Source organism: Panicum hallii, chromosome 2 (assembly GCF_002211085.1).
Source record: "Panicum hallii strain FIL2 chromosome 2, PHallii_v3.1, whole genome shotgun sequence".
Lineage (NCBI taxonomy): Eukaryota > Viridiplantae > Streptophyta > Magnoliopsida > Poales > Poaceae > Panicum > Panicum hallii.
The window spans coordinates 3,058,846-3,083,290 of NC_038043.1; the positions used below are offsets into that span (position 1 = coordinate 3,058,846).

The 24,445-nt window shown below is 46.6% G+C and overlaps 2 protein-coding genes, 1 long non-coding RNA gene and 2 pseudogenes across 3 annotated transcripts; 2 read left to right on the forward strand and 3 right to left on the reverse strand.

Annotated features, from left to right (window-relative positions):
* The first annotated feature begins 2,007 nt into the window (after positions 1-2,007).
* On the forward strand, positions 2,008-2,883 carry LOC112880106. The gene is made up of 3 exons (XM_025944590.1): positions 2,008-2,067; positions 2,169-2,354; positions 2,440-2,883. The coding sequence occupies exons 1-3, from the start codon at positions 2,008-2,010 to the stop codon at positions 2,881-2,883; spliced, it is 690 nt and encodes a 229-aa protein (XP_025800375.1).
* A 6,059-nt stretch (positions 2,884-8,942) lies between these two features.
* On the reverse strand, positions 8,943-10,870 carry LOC112879421 (60S acidic ribosomal protein P2A). The gene is made up of 4 exons (XM_025943665.1): positions 10,719-10,870; positions 9,957-10,045; positions 9,425-9,648; positions 8,943-9,205 (listed from the first exon to the last, which is right to left on the reverse strand). The coding sequence occupies exons 2-4, from the start codon at positions 10,042-10,044 to the stop codon at positions 9,179-9,181; spliced, it is 339 nt and encodes a 112-aa protein (XP_025799450.1). The 5' UTR covers position 10,045; positions 10,719-10,870; the 3' UTR covers positions 8,943-9,178.
* Positions 10,871-11,764: 894 nt separating this feature from the next.
* On the forward strand, positions 11,765-12,957 carry LOC112880115 (annotated as a pseudogene).
* A 679-nt stretch (positions 12,958-13,636) lies between these two features.
* Positions 13,637-14,694, reverse strand: LOC112879865 (annotated as a pseudogene).
* Positions 14,695-19,962: 5,268 nt separating this feature from the next.
* On the reverse strand, positions 19,963-20,787 carry LOC112879549. The gene is made up of 3 exons (XR_003226099.1): positions 20,648-20,787; positions 20,191-20,550; positions 19,963-20,115 (listed from the first exon to the last, which is right to left on the reverse strand). It is a non-coding gene; the product is annotated as an uncharacterized LOC112879549 (long non-coding RNA).
* Between the last annotated feature and the right edge of the window lie 3,658 nt (positions 20,788-24,445).

Genomic DNA, 24,445 nt, shown 5'->3' on the forward strand with positions numbered 1-24,445 from the left:
GGCCTCTGACAAACGATCGCATGTCCTTATACTTAGAGATTCTAGGCATGAGTATGTGAACACCGTCAAGTGGGCCTCCTGCGGATTCAGTTCTTCCCGTCGCTGCTGCTCGCCATCGATGTGAACACTGACAAGTCAGCCTCCTTCCCCTTCCTCCAAAATCCGGAAGCCATGGCTGTCGCAGTACTGACCTTCTCGTCCCGCCCGCCGCCGCTCCGGCTCGTCGTCGAGCGCCCGTGCGCTGCCCCGCGGACCCGCCTTGCCTCCCGCCGCGACCCGCGACCCCGGTGGAGCGGCGCGGCCCGTGCCAGGGGAATGCGGCGCTCGGCCGCATCGAGCAGCTCCGCGTTCCCTTGGCCTCATCTACTTCGCCGGCGAGGACAGGGTGTACCCCATTGACCTCTTCTACCAGCTCTGCAGCGTAAGGTAAATCGATAGGGACATCCCAATCCTCATGATTTTTCCTTTTTTTCCCTCTCTTCCGCCCAATGATGCTGCAATTCTCACAGGTTTGCATATATTCGTTTGAAATTACAGTCAATTTAATTCGCATTCCATAATTCCTTAGCGGAAAATGTCTGGTAACCTGCTTAGCTTACGTCCCTGTCGAAAATTTTCATATAGCATGTAATGGAATAATCGGTCAGTTTAGGTGACTAGGACAGCCTGTCGGCATTTATTCTTCTGTACGAAAATTAGCGCCGCACGCCACCTCCTCTTTCACGGCGCCGTGGTAGCATGCCACTAAATCCAGCGTGTGGTCCATCATCCGGCGTTCTCGGCGTCCTTCTCTCTCGCTCGCTTCCATGGAAAAGAATGGCGACCAGTGTCGGCTTGTATGATTGTATCTAGAAACTGGCAGCAGCGCACACGTCAAACCTTCTAGGCAGCGGCAAATAGCGCTAGCTCCACCACCGTTCTTAGACTATCCGCATCGCGCCTGTTTAGCGCAGCGCCAAACCACTTTGTCGCACCTTTTTGTGGAAAGACACCCGCAGCGCTGCGCTAAAACAAAGGCCAAAGTTGACGTACTGAGCACCACCGCACCAAATCAGACGCAATTGGTAGGCTGCGCCATGCCTCCCAGCGCTCTCTCCAACGCTCCCGAATTGATTTCGCGGCTTCCGAGGGAAATATCCGGCGCGAATCGACTCGTCTCCTGGCGGAGCGAGCGGGAAGCGCCGCCGGCAGCGGCAACAAAGAAGCGAGTCCGCGCCCCTCCCGCAAGCAGCTGGCCAGCCGGAAGCCGGCGTCGCCTGCCCTAGTCCCGGAGCCACCGGCGGCTGCCCCATCGACACGGACCAGGAAGCGGCTACGGGAGCCCGACTCTCCTTCCAAGACGGAGTCCGTCGAGAGCCAGTCGTCGACGAGCAACGCCAACGCCAAGTCCAGGTACCGCTTGAGATCCAGTTTCCCCACCTTCTATTTTCGAATCATGCATTCCATAGCTCGAGATCCAGTTGTCCCTTCTGTTTGCGCGTCCGATTCAACCTTTGATTGCGATTTGGTACCGATCTGGTAGCTTCTAGGATTAATCCGTGTTTACCAATGGTTAAAATCAATTTTTTTGCCGCATTTCTTTGCATTCAGGATGGATCCAAAGAAATCCCAGGACACTCAAAATTTTGATTGCTCTTTTGTTGAGATTATGCAACGGAGGTCATCATTTGGTAACTACTCTCCTGAGTGCCAAATGCTGCCAATATTCTTCCAGCAACCAACTTCATCCCCAATGCAGCAGCACATGGCGTCCCCAATGCAGCAGCCCACGCCACCTCCAATGCAGGCTCATAAGCACCCACATATGCAACCACCCGTGCAACTTCATATGCAGCCATACATGTCACAGTTCATGTACCCACAAATGATGCCACGAAGTCGCTGAGGGTTCTGGGAAGAGAGGCCGAAGGGGTAGGCGCAAGGTCAGTGGCAAAAAACCTGCCCAGAAGCAAGCATCTAGACAAGAAGCAACTAGACAAGAAGCACCCAGAGAAGATGCACCCGTAGATGTTGACAGTGAGGGTGATGGTGAAGATGTTGATTTTGATAGTGAAGGTGAAGGAGATGGTGACGGAGTAAGGGGTAGCAACTACTCTCATGATGAGGATGTCTTGCTTCTGCGTTCATATTTGGCAATTAGCTGTGATGAAATTGTTAATACTGATCAGACAGGAGATTGCTTCTGGGTCCGTGTTTACAAACTATACAACAAGCAGCGTGGTGATCTTAACAAGCGATGTCGGTGCGGGTTGCAGAGCAGATATGATAAGATCAAGCAAACATGCTCCAAATTCTCTAAATACTGGTGCGAGGCCCAGCATAAGAACGTCAGTGGGTGGTCTGACAATGACAAGGTAATCTGTTTACTGGTTTTGTAATTATTCCAAATTAGTGGGCTCCAAATTATCTAACAATTATGCCACCTTCCATGTTTTGTAGGCGTCTCATGCTATAGCAGAGTACCACAAGTGGGAGAAAAAGCCTTTCAGGCTGATGCACTGCTGGGACATCCTAAAGTTTGAACCGAAGTGGATGGATGTGCGGCATTACAAAGGAACTCCTGGAATTGTCGACGTCGAGGTGCCTAATCCTGGCGAACCAGCAGATGAGCCCTCTGTTAGTGCTGGAAAATGCCCACCTGGATGGGATACAACCAAGGCTGCAAAAAGGAGAGGCTCCTCATCGTCATCTTCTTCCACTGATATCGGTAATGCCTTCCAGACTCTACAGCTCATTCTGCAGGAGAAGAACGACGTGATGAAGGAAGAAGCAAGGGCAAACCGAGAAGCTCTGGAAAAGAAACAAGAGCAGCTGGAGAAAAAAACAAGAGAGATTGTTTGCAATAGAGGAAGAAAAGGTGGCTATGGAACGAAGGAGGCTTGATATTGAGGAGAAGAAAGCACAAAACGAAGCACGCGCACGGGAGAGGGCAGAGGAGAGGGATATACTTGCAAAAGATTTGAATACGCCGCTGCCGCCTCTCCGTCTGTGGTATGAGGTTGAGCAGAAGAAGATCATGGCCAAGCTTGCTGCAGAAAGAGACGCTGCCGACGCCTGAATGTTGATTATCCTGTGGTTCTGTCCCTCTTATTTTTATGATTATCATTCCTATTCAAGTGCATGGATGTTGATTGTCAACTTTTGTTCGGATATATTGAATAATTAAGGGTTTTCATTTCTCTTCAATTGCCAACAACTTCTGTTTGTCAACTTCCTGATTATTATTTCTCTTCAATTGACAACAACTTTATTTGAACTGCATGAGTGAAACAAGATACAAACACACACCACCCACTCGGTTAATTCAATTGCCAACAACTTTATTTGAACTGAATGAGTGAAACAAGATACAAACACACACCACCCACTCGGTTACATCTGCAGACACATCACACGGCACGGCTTCCATGTGTGTTCCAATTGTGCTCAATAAGGTCCCTCAGGAGCTTGCTGCTCATCCTCTTGTCCTCAAGATTTGCTCTAGTTGTGACAAACTGATGACGATCGGTAGCAACACCTTCAGTGGTAGGATCCGCAAGAGGGACAGAACCCTTCTGGATGAAGTCATTGTCCTCCGCAAGTGGACCCTCGTCTTCAATGATCATGTTGCGTAGGATGATACATGCGGTCATTATTTCTCCTAACTGTTCATGGTTCCAGCCATATGCAGGATCTCTAATTACCCCCCACCTGGTTTGCAAAACACCGAATGCCCTCTCTATATCTTTGCGAGCAGCTTCTTATGCATTTTTGAACTCCTCTTGTTTTTTATCCTTGGGGTGCCTTGGAGCTTTGACAAAGGCCGGCCAATCCGGGTAGATACCATCAGCTAAGTAGTAGCCCATATTGTATCTATGGCCATTCACTTCAAATGACACAGGTACAGTTTGGTTCTCAAGTAGAGGTTTGAAAACCGGTGAGCGATCAAGAACGTTAATGTCATTGTTACTACCAGGGAGGCCAAACTAAGCATGCCAAATCCATAAATCCTTCGTTGCGATTGCCTCAAGAATCATTGTGGGTGACTTACCACGACCCGTGTACATGCCCTTCCAGGCAGTCGGGCTGTTCTTCCATTCCTAGTGCATACAGTCGATGCTCCCCAACATACCGGGGAATCCGCGTTCTTTGTTCCTGTCCAATATCCGGCGAACATCGTCGGGGTTGGTGAGACGAAGGTACTGATCCTTGTAGCAAGCAATGATGCCTTCGCAGAACTTCTTCACAGCTTCACAGGTGGTGGACTCGCCGATGCGCACGTACTCGTCGACGATGTCATGAGGCAGACCATATGCAAGTACACGGATTGCCGCAACACATTTCTGCAGGCCACTCAGACCCGCCCGCCCGACGGCGTCGTAGTTTAGATCAAAGTACCTATCCCATGTTCTCAACCGTTCAACAATGCGTTCGAACAAGGGGCGACGCATACGGAACCTGCGTAATAATATTTTCTACATTCAGATTGTGTTCTAATTTGTAAAAAAAAATATAAATACGATCATACTTCCTCGTGAACTGCTTATCGGTGTACACCGGTTTGTCGCCAAAGTAGTCGGCGCATATCCTCGCGTGACCGGAGGCGGTGGAGGTGGGGTAGGCGGGGGCGCGTGGCGGCCGTGAAGCGGAGGAAGGGGGAAGGGGAGGGATGGGAGAGGGGCGAGGGCGCGGGGCCCTTGCGGGCCGTTGGTGGGTGCAGGAGGGAGTGCGCGGCGGCGGCCATGGCGGTGGCGGTGGCGGGGGAGTGGATGTGGGAGCGGAGTGGAGGGAGATGCGGTGGCGCGTGACAACCTTCTTCGATGAGGTGGCGGAGATTGCGAGGCAGGCTCCCAGCTCGCTTGGGGAGCGTCGCCGCATGAGCGTGACGTGGAGGAGTGAGCTGGCGGTTGTGTCCTACGTGAGCAGCACGTGCGCGGGCACTGTGTTATTGTCAGTTTGTGCTGTACTAAATATGGTTAAAACTAAAGATTAAATATCGTTGTTAGTTTTTGAGAGAATGGCTCAGTCATTTTGTACCTGATTTATATGAAGCAAAATACTGTCTCTTTCCTAAATTATAGTTCGTTTCATCTTTTCTAAATACATATATTTTTATTATACGTCTATATCTACACTAACTATATCAGATACATAGTAAAAATTATATATTTAGAAAAATTAAAATAAATAATAATTTAGGACAGAGCTATATCTAGATATATAATAAAAATTATATGTTTAGAAAAATAAAAATAAATTATAATTTAGAACAGAGGGAGTAGTATGCTAAAAAATTATAATTAAATTAAACAATCATTTTCATGGTATCTAGTGGAAAAAGAATAAATATAAAACCAAGCGAGATCTGAACTAACCCCAATTGTGAAAGGTTTCAGGAACTGCAATTATTATAAAATATATAATAGATATTGTCTTGAGCGTCTAAAAAATATACTTAGACTATTTCTATTTCCAACTGCCAGTTTATTCATTATTATTAAAGTGCCACATCAGCTAGAGGGGTGATGAGATACTCCCTTTATCCCGTAATATAGGGCATCCTTTTATTTTTACGATAGATTAAAGAGATGAGAAAATAACGCATGTACTCCTATTTAATGCCTTATTTGGTTGTTATTTTGCTGATTGCATGGCCGGCTAGAAATAATTACTTTTCAAAATATGTTAGAATATCTTATTTAGGTACAAATTTTAAACCCTTCGATACCTTGTATTTTAGGACGGACGAAGTACATTATGGCTTACCACGCCAGTTTCATACGTGATACCGCAAATCAAGACACAGCCATATACGAAGCATAGCGTGTAGTTGGCAGACAAACGGAGATGCAAACCGATGAAAACTAGCGTCTGTTCGGCCGACGTGTAGGTGATGTTGCAGAGGCGGCTGCTCCTGGAGCTTGACCTTCATTAGGAGAGGCCAGTCCTTGTTCTTGGTGAGGATGGGGCCAGTTCATGGCCTTCAGGACAACGACGGATGATGGATCACACACCGCTCGCGGTCGTCGCCGATATATGCGGATATGCCATCTGCTCAGCCGATAACCGGCTGGAACACACTCCGTCGATGATGAACTCGCTTGAACTCAACGTTAGCTCAACTGAACATTGTTTTTTGGCGCCAGTGTCATTTCGACGAGCACCTTCTGAGCGCCGCTGCAAGCAAGGAGAATTCGGGGAGAATTTAGATCAGAGGTTGCCAGTAGGCCGCAAGCAAGGAGATACAGAGGAGCTGGGTTCAGAGGCAGAGGAGTTCGTGTCTCTCTGTTCTGTTCCTTCCATCCCCTGCTTTGCTGCTTAACAACGAGACCTCTGCACAGAATCACCCTGCACACCATTCAGCATCAGATACGCACATAACATGGGATATTTAGCAATTTAAGTGCATTTCAAGCAGCAGCTTAAACAACGGCTTGACGTACAACAACATGAGTATCTTCAGCGGTGTATGAAAAGAAAGTGCTAGCTGTGTTTCGCTTGTGCTGGAGCAGACACTGAACTCAAACTCATCATAGTTCGAAAGAAAAGAAAATGAAGGATAACAAACTGGAGCATGGAGCTCTAAATGCTACAAATTCTTCAGCTTGCAGTCTATGGCTTGTTTCTGCTCAAAATCAAGGACTTGGACTTGACTTCACTGGAGATTATCGTCAGAAAGCGTAGGTAATATATTCTACCACGGTCACAATAATCCATCATTTGCAGGTCTGGTAACAACGATCCTACAAGGAAGTCACACCTCATAGGGAGTCAGCATTATTAGGAGATACAATCATTTAAAATCAATCATCAAGAACACTAATATTACAAACCTTGGTGATATCCCCTCAAAAACAAACTTGATGGTATTAGGTCCTCAATCTGCTATTTCGAGCACGCCAGCGTCCTGGTTGCACGTTTCCAAGTCGTTTCTGGCAGATCAGGCCGTGATCATATAGATGACGTTAGAATTTATGCATTCAAATCAACAAGAAATTAGAAAGTACGTATACAGGAGAAAGTGCAAATAAATACAGGAATTAGTTGTGCATTGTCCTCGATACAATGTATATATCATCAACGGTTGACTAGAGGTTCTAAACACCACGCTCACAAAGTTTTTATCACTAAATCATACCACATCTTGTAATAACTAACAGAATCTTTTAAGTGGAGAGTTGCGTTTCAGACAACACCAATTGAGCTCCTGATCATTTTGTTAAAATAAACAAGCTGGAAACTGAATATTACCTTCGTACCGGGCATCTAGATCTTTCTCCTCGAGGCAATCCAAATGGCTCCGTAGGCTCCGCGGAAGCAACTTTATACCATCACAATATTGAATCTCAAGAACTCTAAGAGATGAGTATGCTTGAGGCCCATCCGGTAAGGACACCAGGCTTCTACAAGAAAGAAGCCTGAGTTCTTCCAGCGACCGCAGCTCTCCTAACCAAGATTCCAGTGACTCCAACCGACTACATGAGAAAATATTTAATCTTTGGACGACATCTAGCTTTCCTGATAGGGATTGAAGGTTGCCGCAGCTATAAATGTTCAAGATCTTGATAGACGGAGGAAGATTGGCAACCTCTGACAAACAATGGCATCTCCATATACATAGAGATTCTAGGCATGGAAGGGAGCGATGGTTGGCTGCTGATGACAGCTTCAGTACAGCTGTAGACGCCGTGGCCTCACTACCGCTGGACCCTGGAATTAATGATGACGTGTCCGGCTGTACGACACCTTCTCCACCCACCGGCATCACATACTCATGCCTAGAATCTCTAAGTATAAGGACATGCGATCGTTTGTCAGAGGCCACGGCGTCTACAGGTTTGAGAAGATAACGAGGCGGGAAGAGATCTACCGAGAGAGGATTGGCTCGCGGTGCATTACCTGGATCCGGGAGGGGGAGAGTTCGAGGAGGAGACGAGCGGCGGGGGGCTCGAGCGATCTCTCTAGGGTTTCTGCGCGGCGGCGGTGGGGGATTGGCGGTCCTGCTGCTTTATACAGCATGTGCCCCAGATGAGCCGCGATCTGCACCGTCATTTTTCTAGAAAAGAAAGGCGCGGTTTCTGCCCTAGGGAGAACTCTGCAAGATTCGATACGGGCCCTGGATGATGCAGAAAGCTCGCGACAAGCGCACTTATATAGGCTATGCCGAATGAAGTTGGGCCGATGGGCCGAGTGTTAGGTTTTGGTGTCCCTGAACTCCTGTAAAGTAGGACGGGTCAAATGGATTTTGTCAAAAAAAAGAAGTGCTCTAAATTTTTTTCTTAGGAAAGTTATATTATATGCACAACTAATAAAAATCGTAAAATCTGGTTAATATTAGAAAATTCATAGAAATTCGTTTTAGCTGTGGGAAAAAAATATGAAACCAATTTCATCTTTTCCTAAAATCGTGCTTTTATCTTCTGGTGCCTAGGTTTGAGCTATTTATCTCTTCCACGAATCCAGTTTCATAATTTTTTTCCTTTAAAATCATGATGATCTTTTAAACTCAGTAGTGTTTCTTTTCTTCACAGCTTTCGGCCGCGGTGTGGTGTCGCTGTCGCCTACATCGAGTGTCTGCAGATGCAGATGATCTCCATGGTAAGCTGCATTCGCCGTGCTAAACGCTTGGTGAGGCTGAGGCGTAGCATCTTGGGATCTTCAGGATGGATCTAATTACGAGACAAGGACCGGATGCTCTATCCAGTCTGCATCCGAGTGGCCACACTAATGAAAGAGGTGATGAAGTAACTACACAATTATCATTTTATCAATGTATCATGTGGCAAGAGCAGGCAGCTTTAGTCAGGGGCCTAACAAAGAGTATGGCTGACGAGCTTGACAATCCCAAGTATGCTGCCCTACCATGAAAGAGGCTAGTGCTATCAAGACAGCATACCTCAGTTTTCGTCGCAAACATGTGCGTACCAACCAAGCGTATAAGAATCAACGAGGCAGATTCACCGTAGAGCAACACAATAGAGAACATCTATGAACATTGAGGTATCCAGTTCTTAATATATGATGGAAAACTCTGGTTCACCAGTAAACACCAACCAGCATAGCAACCTACGGCTGAATTACTACATATCAGGAACATAGCAGTCTTTTCTGGTGCTTTGCAACATAAAACAAGGTTAAAATCCAAACATCGCAACTCTGATTTTCCTGCCCAAAGACACAATTTTGATGACCGCACAGCTTAGTCGAAGAGGCTGAAGCCCATGTCCTGCAAATGCATACTCAGAATAGTTAATTTTTTGTACTTAGTTCAACATGAAGGAACAAAAATAATACCAAAGAACTGGCACAACCATATGACATTCAAGTGAGATGGCATAAGATTATTGAATAGTCCAAAAACAGAGCAGCATGAGGTCTTCATCGTGAGAGGGAGTAGAAATGTTGCAAAAGAAATGGGAATCGGCAGCAAGAACAGTAAGCTTACATCATCACTTTCTTCCTTCTCCTCCACCTTCTCTTCTTTCTTCGCCTCAGCTGCAGGGGCAGCTCCACCAGCAGCAGGGGCAGCTGCCGCAACAGCCACACCGCCACCACCGCATGGGACGGAAGCAAACTTCTCCCTGCCCGCAGCAATGAGCTCAGTAATGTCTTTGCCGCTCAGTTGGGACAGCAGGAGCTCCATCTTTTCATTGTCGATTTCACAGCCAACTGCAGCATATGCAATAAATAGAAATAGGAGGATTAGATGCTTCTGCAACACATATATCATGTGCAACTAGTAACATGCAAACACTAAAGCATGGTTTACTGGATCATCATTGTGATGAATTCATACACCACAAATGCAAATTACAGAAACCACGCTTAAATTTCTTAAATTGCCAATTAACATAAACAACCCCATTAGGGGAAATCCTATATTCAATGAGCAGGCATGTTTTTTTTCGTTAAAAAGGCAGAACTAATAGTTAAAGATACATAGGATCCGTTCCTGTCCTTGAAATGGAACATTTTACCAGATTCCAGAATGGCCGACAGATCCTCGGCAGAGGGGCTGGGGTTGCCAGCGAGGACAGCAAGCAGATAGGCAGCAACAAACTTCATCCTGCTCAAACCATGAACAATCATGTAGTTAGGCCCTAACTTTTAGTTATTTGGTCTGACTAAGTGAAGAAGTGATAAAACTACCAACTCAAGTACTTAAAAGGGAAATCAAAATAAAATCAAATAAGCAGAGCAATGAATATATCATCTGAGTAAAAAAAATCTAAACCATGAATACATGCTAATAGTTTAGTTGAAGGTATCAGGGTTCAGAGCACAATGCAACCAGAACACAAGATCACAATGGACATCATTGATACCTCAAGTGAAACAACCAAACTAGTTGGTAAATGTCTACCGCAAAAACACTAATCAACGTTTATGCTGAAGAACAGAACAAATCCTGCCTAAGGAACAAATATTGACTAAGCTTTTCTCAACTAGAGACCCAAGGCAATAAACAGTTCAAGACATGTTCAACATGGTTCAAGCGATTCATCCAGTTCACATACCAGGACACAGCGCAAAGAATTAGCATCCGATCCGAACGACCGGCAAGGTAGCATGACTAGTATGTTTTTCACCAGAACCTATACTACACGGCATCATCAAAATACGCACATTGGACCTGGCCGGCTGGCCCGGCATCGACTGCAGCGGGCCAACAGCTACAGCGGGATGACAATATCGTCGAGAGACGTAGCAGGAGAGAATTCGGCGCGCGATGCCGTTACCTGGATCTGGGAGGGAGAGCGCCCGAGGAGGAGATGAGCGGCAGCGGCGGCGGCGGCGGCGGCGGCTGAGGAGCGGTCTATGCTCTAGGGTTTCTGCAAGGCGGCGGCGGGGGGCACGGCGGGGATGGTTTTATACAGCACGTGGCCTAGACGGGCCGCGATCTGCGCCGTGCATTAGATATCAGAAGGCCCGGTTTCTAAATCATGGGCCTCTCCCCTGCTGCGCGCGTGGGCCGGAGCAGGTCCCTCGCGGGGCGGCCGACGCAGCTCCCCCGCGGTGCGGCAGCAGCAGCGAGGCGCATTTCGGTTCCGGTCGGTGGCTGGTTGGTTAGCGGGAGCTGCAGTTTCCGTGCGGCCGGGCGAGCTCGGCGGCGTGCGCCCCGGCGAAGGCACAGAGCTTGGATGCAGCGCCGGAGCACAGAGCTCGGATGCAGCACCGGAGCTACCGGAGGGAGGAGGAGGCTGTAAGCTCACCTTTAGGAAGGAGGAGGTGATTTATTTTACGCAAGACAATACATCCAACAAAACACATTCTATTCTATACAGATCAGACTTAGAGCAACTCCAAAAGCCTAGCTATTTTTCCTAGCTAAATATAGAGTTCAGAGATCTCTAAAAAATAGACAACTACCTAAACTAGTGGAGCAAACCAACATACTCTCCAATTCCGGACTATCCATATTCAAACCATCTATGGGTCAATATTTTTCTCTCCAGCAGATCGTCCGACGCGTCGGCCTTGAGGCCTTTGGGCCATCTCGTTTTTTTCCGTTGAGCATCGACGCCTTGGCCTGCAGGCCTTTGGCCGTCTTTTTTTCTCGCGTCACGTCGACATGGCCTCCTTTGGCTGTTTTTTTCTCGCGACGCGTCGACAGCAGGTCTTCTTTCACCGCCGCCGCCGTGACCTGCAGGTCTTTCGCCGCCGCGGCGACCTGGAGGGTGGACGCTGGACGTTGCCACCGCGCCATCGACGTCCTGGTGTTGGACGGTGCCGCGGCGACACCGACGCCGGGGCGCAGCGCCCGTAGGGCTTCGTGCGCGACGGTATGGAGTCATGTGATGAGTTCAATCAGTTTGTAATGAATGAAGTGATTGATTCCTCCTCTTCGGATGATGAAAATGATCTATTTTTCGGTGCTGCGCACATGATTACTGAGGACTCAGTTAATCACCCGGGTCGAATTGGTTCTGTAGAGGGGAATGAGATAGTGGATCGTGAAAGATTATTGCACCATGGTCTTCTTTACAAAGACTATTTCTCAGAGAATCCTACGTTCAAAGCAAAGACTTTTAGACGGAGGTTTGTATGTTTTCTATAATTTTTAGGTAATCTTTATGTTACGTCTATTATAAGGATCGCTAATTTTTTAATTGTGTCATGACATAGGTTTCGGATGAGGCGACCTGTATTTCTTCGCATAATGAACGTTGTTGAGCAACATAGCGACTATTTTATGCAAAAGAGGAATGCAGCTGGTGTGCTAGGACTATCTTGTCTGCAGAAGGTCGTTGCAGCTTTTCGTATATTAGCTTATGAAGTATCGGCTGATGCTTTGGATGAGTATATCCGTATTGGTGAGAGTACCTCTCTGGAAGCTTTGAGAAAGTTTGTAGTAGCTGTTGTTGAGGTTTTTGGACCGGAGTACATGAGATTGCCTAATGAACAGGATACCGATAGGTTACTTGCAATTGGAGAGAGCAGAGGATTTCCTGGTATGCTTGGGTCCATAGATTGTATGCATTGGAGCTGGAAAAATTATCCTACTGCATGGCACGAGATGTATAGGGGATATAAAAAGGAGCCTACAATTATACTTGAATCAGTTGCATCTAAAGATTTATGGATATGGCATGCATTCTTTAGCACGCCTGGTTCACACAATGACATAAATGTGCTTCAAAGATCTCCTATATTTGCAAGGCTTGCTAAGGGGGAAGGTCCACAAGTTAATTACAACATCAATGGACATGATTATTCATGGATTATTATCTAGCAGATGGCATATATCCGTCATGGGCAACTTTTGTTAAGATGATTCCAGAGCCACAAGGTAATAAGAAAAAATATTTTGCAAAGGCACAAGAAGCGTGTCGAAAGAATGTTGAAAGGGCATTTGGGGTTCTACAATCTCGCTTTGCTATTGTTCGTGGGGCAGCTCGTTTGTGGGATGAAGACACCCTCCATGGTATTATGATGGCTTGCATCATAATGCATAACATGATTGTTGAAGATGAGTGAGATGAGTACGAAGGACAATAAGTACAATTTCGACGATATGGGACATTATGTTTGCAACTATGATGATATGGGAAAAAGGTGACAGTTTCACATAATGCTGCACCTGAACTTGATGCTTTCATTCAAAATTACAAAAACATCATGAATAAGGAAACACACTATCAACTCAAGGCAGACCTGATCGAGCACTTGTGCCAAAATCATTCAGAGTTATACAATATTGATTAATGTTGATTCATTTTGTGTACTCCATTCAATAGTTATTTGTGTACTCCATTCAATAGTTATTTGTGTACTCCATATTGACCGCATTGTTTTTGAACAACATCGACATGCCCAGATTTTGATCAACATGGACTACCTGTGAAGCAAAAATAATTTACCTCTTGGTGCTAACCGTGACTGGCAAAATTCCAAAGGAAATGATCAGCAAGCTCAAATGTCAATAGACAAAGATGATGTCTCTGATTCAGTTTTTTTAAAAAAAGGTTGAAACCAGTTAGCAGCAACTTGTATGAACTCACATCACACAACATTAGGTAAACGTAGCAAATAACTTTGAATCCCATAATATTAGCACACAATCCAGGAATCTAAACTCAGCTCACACATAACAGTAATTCAAAGGGTAGCTCACACATAACACATGAGTTTTAAACTGAACTAAAACTAGACAGTTCTAGATATTGCAACGTCCTGCAAGAATCTCATTCTGATGCACTTTATAATATTGTTGTTGTTTGTAGTTCATTGTGCTCAAATTCAAACCAAGAATTCTCTCCTCTTCCAGGTCTCTTTGAAACTCAAACTTTTCTTTCTCCAATTTGATCCTTTCTTCCTGCAAAGCAAAGGCTTTGTTGCACACCTCTTCTTTCTTCAATTCTTTCTCAAGATCAGCTTCTTTCTTTTTTGCCATTAGATAGTCCACTGCTTCAATGGTCGAACGTTGTCGCAGCTTCTATTTCTCCTTCTTCTTACCGTCAGGTCTTGCTGATGGCTCAGCTTCAGCACTACCAGCAAGAGGGGCACCACCAACAGCAGTTGTAGGTACAACTGATGCGGGAGAAGAATTTGCCACTATCTTCTGTTTCTTATTGCTTGTTTTTTTGGTACAGCCAATTTCCTTCCGCCTTTCCATTCACTTGGGTTTGTCCTTCAGGATTTTCCAGCAATGCAAGTGGACAAACTTCCTCCCTTTCACGTCTTCAGCCGTCCACATTGCACATGCATTTGCTATCTGCACATTTCAAACCAGCACACACATTACAGTGAAGTACAGACAAATGATCATAGCGACAAATAATGAGTTTGAGTAATAACCTTGTCATCAACTGTCCAACCACTGTGGCTCCTAGCCTCAATCCTGGACAGACATCCACAAAACAGATTCACATCATGTTGTATACCGGACCAACGGTTCGATAAAGAACCTTGTGAACAATTGGACTGGAACGTCCTGTTTGCATGGAAATAGTCATGTATTCTTGTCCATAATGTGCCATGTGTTTGATCAACTCCTTGAATAGGATCCATGCCCACATTCAGCCAAGCTGACACTGGGAGTATGTCCTCCTCCTCTCTGAAATTTTTGGTTCTACCCTAAGAACTCTTGGCTGTTGCACGATTATGATGGATGGTTGTATTACTAGGAGGTGTGGGATCAATAAGAGGTGTGAGTTCTTGAGATTGTTCAACACCATTCACTAGGAGGTCAGTATAATACCCCCCTGAATCCATAGCACCTGTGACAGAAAAATTATTGAAAATCAGAAGCAAAAGATTGGACAGTAACAAATTTATGCATGCAAATTTCCTTTGACAGGAAAAAATATATTTGAGTATATGGTACAATAGACAAATTTATATCTCTGATGTTTGATATGCAGCCACCAAAAAAAATTAGAGCACAGGCACCAGAAACAATCTTCAGTTATTTAAATTTCCTATAGTTGTGACCACAAACAATTAAAATATGGGAATCAGTGGAGCATTGTCTTGCCTGCTGCTACTTATAGCTGGCAGCAAACAACAAAGTTAGTTGTCGGTGGACATTGAAAAGTACATTGAGCATGAGAAATTGTCAGGAGTAAAACACATTGGTTTACAAGAAATTGGCAAGCTATCAGTGCTAACTTCAAGAGACAGGAAAAATATCAATGATTTCACACTAATTCATCCAATAAAACTGCAACAGTAATGTATACACACAAGACGGGGTTCAAGGCCTAAAATGTTAGGCACCAAAGGGAATATGAGCTTAAACTTAAATGATGTGTTAAAAAAAATAAAAGACAACATTTTCTACTGAACAAGTTATGATGCAGTCTGTAAACATGTTTTACCAGTCAAGTATTTCAATGGTTATTTAGCAAGGAACCATCCTCATGATCCATAGATACAGAAATAACGAAAATTCATGTGCCATCAGCACAAGTTGAGCATCATCAATATTGAATCTAAAGCTACCCAGACATTAGAAACAAGAAGCAGCATCTCACCAGTGCCCTCGTCGAATTGCTCACCATTGACCTCATCTTCTGCCATCCGGCCATAGAATCCTGTGGTAGGAACCACCCGACGGGGAATCGATCCAACACCGGATTGCTGCATCTCTCCCTCCGGCCGATTTGCCTCAGGATCTACCGTTGCTGGCGCAAACTGAGGAAAAAACTGAGGAAAGGGAAGAGTCCCGGCGGCGGATCCATTCCCCATGCCCGTTTGCCGAGCCGCCGTTGACCGGGGACGCGGCAGCCGGTTCATGGCGCGGCGGGGCGCGGGAGCGCGAGGGAGCATATGAGCGGCGCGGCCGGGATGGAGCAGAGCGGCGCTGGCGCGAGGGCGCAGGGGTGCGATGGAGAAGACGAATGAGCAGCGGCGCGGGCGCGAGGACGCGAGGGAAATATGAGCGTGCGGGCGGGAGGGCATGACAGCGCGCGGGAAACTGGAGAGGGAGGGCGCGGGAGAAGGAGGATGGCGAGGGAGACGGCCTCGCCAAATTTGCCGAGCGTGGACGCCGGGATGGCGATGCGGTTAGCGAGCGGGGGAAGATGGCGACGCTGTTGGAACTAGCAATATCGATGTTTTTTTTTACCGATACAAAGTGTTTTGGCCAAGCTGTTGGAGTTGCTCTTAGACAACCAACCAAAAATGACCTCATTGCATCTCCTTTATTTTTTCTTTTTTTACATCTCCTTATCCAGGCTAGAGCTTTTTTCTTTTCTAATTGCTTGCCGGGCTAGACTAAGACCCTATGCGCCGCTACATACAAAGCAAGAAAATGAGAGAGGCAGCTGCCACAGATCTTATACATACATACATACATATATGATCGGTCTATTTAGACCTCTGCGAGTTGAATAATATTTAGCTCTAGGACCGTAATAACCTGTGTCTTTTGTACTGCGACCGTAAAATTTGGTTGTAGATGAGCTCTGCAGCTGATTCTTAGCACCGTTGATTCCTGGAACGTTCCGCCATCTTTTACGGTGCGCAGAAGACGGTTCCGTGTACGTCGGGTCAGCAACATCCGAAAAGCCGGTGCTGATCCCTCGATCTGTTGCGGACATCAAGTGTGCCGCGGCCGTGTCTAAGAAGCGCCGCACCGTATTCTTTGTGGTACAGTGTCTGCTGCTGGTCATCCGAATCAAGATCGGTGCCGCACAAGCAGATTTATCCATGGAGACTCTGTGTCATCTAATTACGTTTTTTTTTGAGAATCTGTCATCTAATTACGTTAAGTTCTAGAAGACTACTCATTGGGTCTTAAAAGATCATTCCTTGTTTATATGGTCAATTATTACGCTATGTCTATAAATGCAATTATGACATTACTGCTTAAGATTACTCCCAGTCGCGATGTTTTTTATTTCTTGCGTGATTTCAAGTTCCCGGCGAGCGGCAACGTACCTGCCGGACCTCCGGCGAGCTAAATATTTACTATAATGCGGTGTCGTCAGAGTAAAAAGCGGCCCTTCTCGTTCCGTGGCTAATCTAAATTCCACTATCGCGACTGATCATTCCGCGATCGATCCGTGACCGGTGCTTCCTGATCCAAACTGGATGGTAGTAAAAAAAATAAGAGATGATCGTAAAAAGTTTTTTTGCACCGTGAATATTGATCCGAGTGCGCCGATCTCCATGCATAGGCTCATTATGATTTCGTGCCGAATGCCTTTCTCAACGCATTGGGGCTATGCCGTGGACGACGGGGCTGTGGACTGCAGCGCAGTGGCCGAGAAGCCATGGTACTCTATCGATCCATCAGCCATCTACTTCTATGTCTGGTGAAGGTCGGCATCGCAGACATTTGGTGTGCCACGGATGAAAGCACAATAGCCATATTTCTGAGAAGTAAATTCTGATACAATGAGAAATAATAACTAATAATATAATAGACACGTATTTTTTCCCAATGCTGAACAAATAATCTTCCCAATCCAGGTGAAGCATAGTAGTAATATTGTCATTGTTCGAGACAAATTAATAGTTTATTTCAAAATACTATATCAATAACACAATGGAGAGATAAATATTCCTAGCTATATTTAAATAGGTACTCACCAATGAACCACAAACAATGATGGATGAATCATGAGAGAGAGTTCCAATTTTGTTGTACACAACCGGAACAAAATAAATTAATCATCTCATAATCGAGCTTGTGTACACATTACAAAAACATTTGATTTAACATATATATGGCACGCAAACTGATCCCGCATCACATAGAAATCATGATAGCATGTTCATCAAACAGCTCCATATGACATGTTCTTTTCTGAATGCTAGGTGGCCATGGGGTTGGTGATGGGGATCAGCAACGGTGCCAAGTAGCGCAACAAGGACGACAACCTACGACACTGAATCCATCACCACGGCTTCCGCTTCGACAAAGCAGTCCTCTAGAGTCATATGCGTTGAGCGCTACTGTAGACATCTTGAGGAAGCTTTGCGAGCCTCAAGATCAAGAAGCCAAAATCCAAAGCCAAAACCTACTAACGGAACCAATGAGAAAAACATTGTGTTTCTGAGAGAAAAATTATTATTTTGCATTATCAAATATGATGTTAGCTATCATATACCGCCTGTTCCGGAAATGGCTGGCAGCTAAACCAACTCGAAGTGTGTATCGTGCGTCGTGATCGGAGATGGCCTAACACACAATGACTTAAGATTTATATTGGTTCATGCAATCGTGCCCTATGTCCAGTCGGGGGTCAGTCGGTTGTATTGTTTGAGCCCAGGTGCTCATGAAAGTTTAGAGAGTTACAAGCTTGCGAGTGGATGATATGGTATGATCGAGATCTATCGAGGTGTCTTTCCTAGGCAGATGACCGTCCCTTTTATAGTCCAAAGAGGGGGTCTCCGTTACAGGGGAATCAAAAGTAGAAAGAGTGGGGTAAAAAGAGAGAGTGTTCCTTGCTTCGCTGGTCGGAGTCGCCTCTGTCAGTCGGGACTGCCAACTCTGTCAGTCGGGGCCTCCGATGACCACCGTCCAAATCCTACGTCGTGGGGTGACCATCTTATCTTGTCCCTGTGCGTCATGCTCCGTCGGTCGGGGGCCAAGCGTGCAACGATAAGTACGGTACGGTAGTCACGCTCCATCCCTGGTGCTACGCCCCATCACAATGAAAGTGACGGAGGCGTGTCCGCCGCGTCATGATGACGTTGCGTCCTGTCCCTTCGCGAGGACGGGCATGTGGAATAGTGTCCTCCCACTATGGCAATAGAGGGGATTGTAAGCCCCGTGGAGGGAGTGGTTGGCCTGTACGGCAAGTTGACTCCAGCGTGCCCATCCTTATCCTCAGCGCCTTTCCCCGGGGATGGTCAGTGTGTGAGGCCCGGCCGGCCCCCGACCTCGTCAGTCAGGGAAAGTGACACGCGCATGGTGGAGTTCGGTTGGCGTCTTAGGTCGGGACCATAGTACGGACCTAAGCCTTGGTCGTCCCCTCGGTCGGGGACGCGGGCCAAGGCTCCAGCCGACCAGCGGGCCGGTCCTGACCGTGAGCTTGGATGGCTTGGAAAAAGTTACGGCATAGGAGGGCTCTTGTTTGATCCACGTATGGTCTTAGGTCATTCAGAGCCCCAGCGGGAAGGGTGCCCGCTGGGGACCCTGGGTCCCTGTACCCATCATATACAGCCTCGTAGCCAATGGCAACTGAACCAATGTATTAAAAAGATGTAATTCTAATTTGGAGGCAATATTATGGATAAAATTGGATTCAAAATTACTTCTCTAGATTTAGATTTAGATTTAGATTTAATTCTCAGCGCTTTTAAAATTACTCCTGAACTTGTTATGCATGCAAATTAATTAAAAACTACATGAAAATTGATGAAGTAAATGACAACAGGGACAAGTCGAAACAGAAATTCAGATACCAGTTTCTAGTTTCATACATACCTCACGAAGCAATACCGGTGCACATTCCGAGTTTCATATATATTGGCACCACCTTTGTGCAAGTAACAACATGATGATCAATTTTATTGAAAATTAGTTGTCTAATTTTGGAATTACTTCTCGTGGCGTTTAAAATTACTCCTAGATGACGGGTACTCCCTGGACATGCTCAGTTGTGAAATACTTCTTAGAGCATGTTAAATTACTGTTGGATAAGTTATGGTGATGGAGCAGATCCAATTCAATTAAAAATTACTTGTTGACATTCTAAGATGTGAATTACTTCCCCAAACATCCAAAATTACTCTTGGTCACACAAGGGTAATGGAATGGATCCAAATTGACTGAAAGTTACTTCAACAAGTTGTGTATTACTACTATGAAATTTCAAATGACATCTAGATAAAATCACTCCTAGTAGGGTAAAATCCATTGGATAAATCTGAGTATGTATATACTAGTGCATATAAACACTACCGGACAAGGTCATTCAGAGCATGAATAGTTTGTTTAGTTTGCTTAGGAATAATGCAGAAAGATAATACTTAAAGGCATATATGCATAGGTGAATGAAGCTTTTCCCTGCCTACAGAGGTTTGTCATCTGATTAGCACTTCCAGTTCACAACTAGAGAAATTGATTAGCAATCAAAAAACACGTAAGAGAGGCGCAATGGAGGTCATCACTCACCACTCCTGATCCACAAGAGTGGCGTATCATGGTCACCTACATGGCTGATGTGATTTCCTTCATCTCTGCATCAAAACGAATAAATTTCTCCTAGCATTGTACGTGTAGATGCAAAAACGCGTGAGAACAGGGATCCTAACCTGCGAATCCTCAGTCGTGCAAGGATAGAGCCCTAGATTTCGTCGTTGATGTCCATCGCATCTTGATTTCACCGTGGGCAGGGGCTGAGGGCCAGCGATGACGTCGCTGTGCTGGAGGGGAAAAGGCCACCACCGCAGGGCCCGACCTCGAGGGACGACGCATGGATGAACACGCCATGCCTCCAAGGGCTACCGCTGTCCTGGTGGATCTGGGGAAAGGGGCTATTCACGGCCACCCCTGCTGTCGCCATGTATCCGGTGGCAGGGAAGGAGGCGCTGATGAAGATTCCTGCAGGGGAAGCTCTGACCATGCCGCCGTGCGTTGGAAGGGATGGGCGCAGGGGAGGGGCGCCACCTGATCTGGGGAGATCCGATTTCCATGAGAAAGGGAGGAGAAAGAAAGGAATGAGAGAAATAAAAAGGGGTCGGATTTAATGCGGTATGAGTAAATTGATACCTTCTTTTATGGAAGCAGGATTTTAGGAGTATTTTAGAAATAAAAAGGAGCGCGAAGGAGCGCGGAGGAGCTCGCCAGGGCCCGCCGGCGTCCACGCCTGGGATGAGCATTGAGCACGGTGGTGCTGGAACGCCGCGCCGTCTCGGGCGTGCGGCGTGACGGTGCACGGGATGTCCACGGCGACGTGTTCCGGCGGACCATCGAGCTTGCATTAGAAATGTTGTTGGAACTTATGCAGGGGAGACATGATTGGGTGAATGGGTGTCAACTTAACGTCGAATCAAGTGCGCATGCATCTGGTGCTCCCAAGGTTCAGTGCACGACGATGGTGTGTGCTTGTATCACTGAAGAGCATGGATCACAAATGCAAGAACACCAGCTGTGTGAAGTCCAAAAATGATCGGAATCACCGAAGCAGAGGGGCGATGGCGCGATGCACCCACCGGTGAGCCCAGCCACGTTTCGCTGCGGCCGACAGTCAGTCAGCCGGTCACGCGTCTGGGTTCGAAGGCGCAACAGCCGTGCATGGTCCGAGGCGGAGAGAAGCCAAGGCGGGAAGAGGCCAGGGGCGGAGGGAGTAGTTAGGCTCTGCCGCTCTCGCCAACTTTTGTTGGGTGGTGGCACGGCCGCACGCGGCCGGCAATCATCCACACTGGCAGGCAAGCATTACATTACCGGCGATATAGTATTTATCAGTGACCTCCGGTAACGAGAATCAGTTAAAAATCGGTGAAAAATTGCCAAAACCGATCGGTAAAGAGACCTAAATTCAAAAAAATGAAATTCAACAATTTATCGTCGATAATCGATGCAAACTGAACGATTTATCGCTTCGCCTACTGAAAATATGTTTTGGCAGTGGAAAAAAAATAAAGGTTTGATAGCATTTAATTTTTTAGGTTATGTATTATATTATATTAGATAAATTACATATACATGCACAATTTTGCATATAGAATTGCCTAAGAAATAAACATGTTTACATATTTTGCCCATAAAATTGCATAAAACATATGAATTTGCACATATATACAAACCACGAAGTGCATAGTTCATATAAATAAACGAGTGCATAGTCCATACAAACTTCATAGTTCATAGAAATAAAAGAGTGCATAGTCCATAGAAATAAAAGAGTGCATAGTTCATACAAACCTTATAGTGTATAGAAATAAGAGTACATAGTTTATACAAGCCACATACAAACTTAGCAAGCACATAGTCCATACATGAAGGCATTTGGCATATCAATTTAATCATTCTTCGGTCTCTTCTTGCTGGTACGTGTGATATCCATAATAATATTCCTAAATATTGAAATGATAATCGGTCGCTCCCAGCTGCAGCATCATCGATAATCGGCGCACATACATTGATTACGGCCTTAATTGCACGAAAATCGGTGAATGGAGCTGAAATCGCCCGCTCTCTTGCTCTGTGCTTGCGCGCGTGTGAGGAAAGTGAGAGGCAGGGGAAAGTGAACTGGAGCGCGTGTGAGGAAAGTGAGAGGCAGGGGAAAGTGAACTGGAAAGGGACAAGGGATGCTCCGTGCTTGCGCGCATGTAAGGAAAGTGAGAGGCAGGGGAAAGTGAACTGGAAAGGGACAAGGGACAGGAGGTTAGACAGAAGGTTGGAGAGAGAGTGACTGTGGTCCTCGTGAGGCCACAGTGTGGTGGAAGGGTTAACGGGTTAGTAGATCGTAACGGGTAGTTAGATAAAAAAAATTTCCCTAAGCAAACAATTGTTGCTTTTAATATGTGACAACATTCTGGAATCAAGAGAAGGTCTAGTTTTTTATAAAAATAAGTTCTCTACTTTTTATAAATCTTTTCAAATTTTTGAATTTTCCATTGAAATCTAGCAAAATTTCAGTCGGTTTACGTTCTCAGCTAGCATCGGTAACGATAAATTTCACCGATAATCACAATTATCGAGCGGTTTTGTATTCCCCGCTGGCAGGCAGCGGGGGGCAGAGCAGGTGCTGCAGCGCGTGGAAGTGCGCGCGCGCGGGCTGGGGAGTGGGGACTGTCGGGCTGCAGTGGTGGAGAGGAGACGGGGACAGACAAAGGTCTCGCGCGAGACCATCTCCTTCCTCGCTTCGCGCTCCGGTGGACGGGGAGGGGAGTAGACACTAGACAGGCCAATGCCCGATGCCCTCCCTGGGCCGCCTTTTCTCTTTTCTGCTTCTTTCTTTTCTCCCCCTCTTCCAGCCTTCCTTTCCTGGTTGTCTCTGTCTCGTGCTCTGCTCTCCCTCCTTTCACCTTGGCAGTTTTGGCGCCACTGGTCGATCGTGGTCAAGAGTCAAATGGTCCACGCGAGCCCCGACTTGCGCTGACTTTGTTTTGGCAGCACAGGACTAACAAGCAGCGAGGCGCAAGGCAGGCAGGCAGGCAAATTGTCCGGGGAGCACGGCACACGCTGCTCACTCCTGCATCTTCTCCCTCGATCCTCCCTCCCATTGCAAGTTAAGCCAAAGGACCATTAAGGTCATGCATGGTGGTAGAGGCTAAATAAAACACCTCTGAATGAAGCCGTCATTTCCGATCCGATCCCTAGCTTGCTTTCTCGGTCTCGGTCTAGCTCTCCTCCGCGAGGCATGCATCCGACGGCCGGTCCACGTGGCCCAACGATGACGCAACCCAACCTGGAGTAGTCGGGCCTGCCCTTAGCCGTCGTGTGCGCACGTACGGCTCCGTAGTAGAATGAAACTTGGATCCGAGGCTGCGCAAGTGCACTATTACCGACTGCCACCAGTGGTAACGGAGTATGTACTCTGAGCGTCTCCAGCCGTTCCCAATAAATACCTTCCAATAATATACCTTCCAATAATATAATAATACAGTATTGAGATATTTCAATACTATACTATCTTTATAGATTATTGGAAGAGATGCTTTTACAGTTCCCAATAACCTTATCCCAATACAACTAATATATTGGGAGAGTCAAAATTCTTCCTTTATTTGAGGACAATTGGGGTAAAATATTGAGAGAATCCAAATTATTAGGGAAAAGAGAGGGACTTTGAGAAACTATTAGAGTATATTTTTTCCAATATTATTAGTTTATCAGAGAAAAATAGACCATCAAGATGCTCTTATTTATACCGCTAGGTGCTAGGTGCTTCTCCATTATTCTACGCCGGTGCGGGCGGGTACCTCTCGTTCTTCCCTCCTAGCTGCTGCGTGCGTGCGTACCGCTAGTACTCCAGCAGCAGCAGGTTAATCATTCGTACGCACGCGTTCTGACCCCGTCGATCCACGGCATGCAGCCATGCAGGACAGTACGTTACGGTCGTCTAGTACCGGCCAGTAACTCCTACTACCGCACCGTCACGTGATGTACGCCCCCGCCCGCTGCTGCAGTGGATCCCCTACGGGGCTATGCTGCAGGCCCTGACAACCGCTCTGCAGTGCAGAGAGGCAGGAGCAGCCAGCGCGTCTGCGCATCGATGGTTCCTGGCGGCGCGGGAGAGCCAGAAAATTTAAACTGGCGGCCGGCCGGGGGAAAAGACTTCAGCCACGTCCGGGTCCGGCGCCTGTGCTGCCTGCCTGCAGGCCTACTAGGCGCGCTAGGCCTGTCCGGGGGAGGAGAAGCTTCGAAGATGTACGGAGGGCACGGCGGTCTTTCGATGGCGTCATGTGGATAAAGGAAGCCACGCGATTTTCCGGTAGCGCGCTGCACTAGTCGAATGGTGCCCTAAAGAAAGCCAGTGTCTCGGTTACTAGTGTTCTGGTAATTGACAACGTCCCGGAGCCTGGCAGCAGCGGCGGCGGCGTGTGATGCTCAATGGCTCCA

What these genes read in the sequence shown, in the direction of transcription:
- LOC112879421 (XM_025943665.1), bottom strand. Translation starts at nt 10,044, where the DNA reads ATGAAGTTTGTTGCTGCCTATCTGCTTGCTGTCCTCGCTGGCAACCCC. An exon ending in GTCGGCCATTCTGGAATCTG is followed by an intron (nt 9,649 to 9,956) that starts GTAAAATGTTCC and finishes CATATGCTGCAG; the next exon opens with TTGGCTGTGAAATCGACAAT. An exon ending in AGAAGGAAGAAAGTGATGAT is followed by an intron (nt 9,206 to 9,424) that starts GTAAGCTTACTG and finishes ATGCATTTGCAG; the next exon opens with GACATGGGCTTCAGCCTCTT.
- LOC112880106 (XM_025944590.1), top strand. Translation starts at nt 2,008, where the DNA reads ATGTTGACAGTGAGGGTGATGGTGAAGATGTTGATTTTGATAGTGAAG. An exon ending in TAGTGAAGGTGAAGGAGATG is followed by an intron (nt 2,068 to 2,168) that starts GTGACGGAGTAA and finishes AATACTGATCAG; the next exon opens with ACAGGAGATTGCTTCTGGGT. An exon ending in GGTGGTCTGACAATGACAAG is followed by an intron (nt 2,355 to 2,439) that starts GTAATCTGTTTA and finishes CATGTTTTGTAG; the next exon opens with GCGTCTCATGCTATAGCAGA.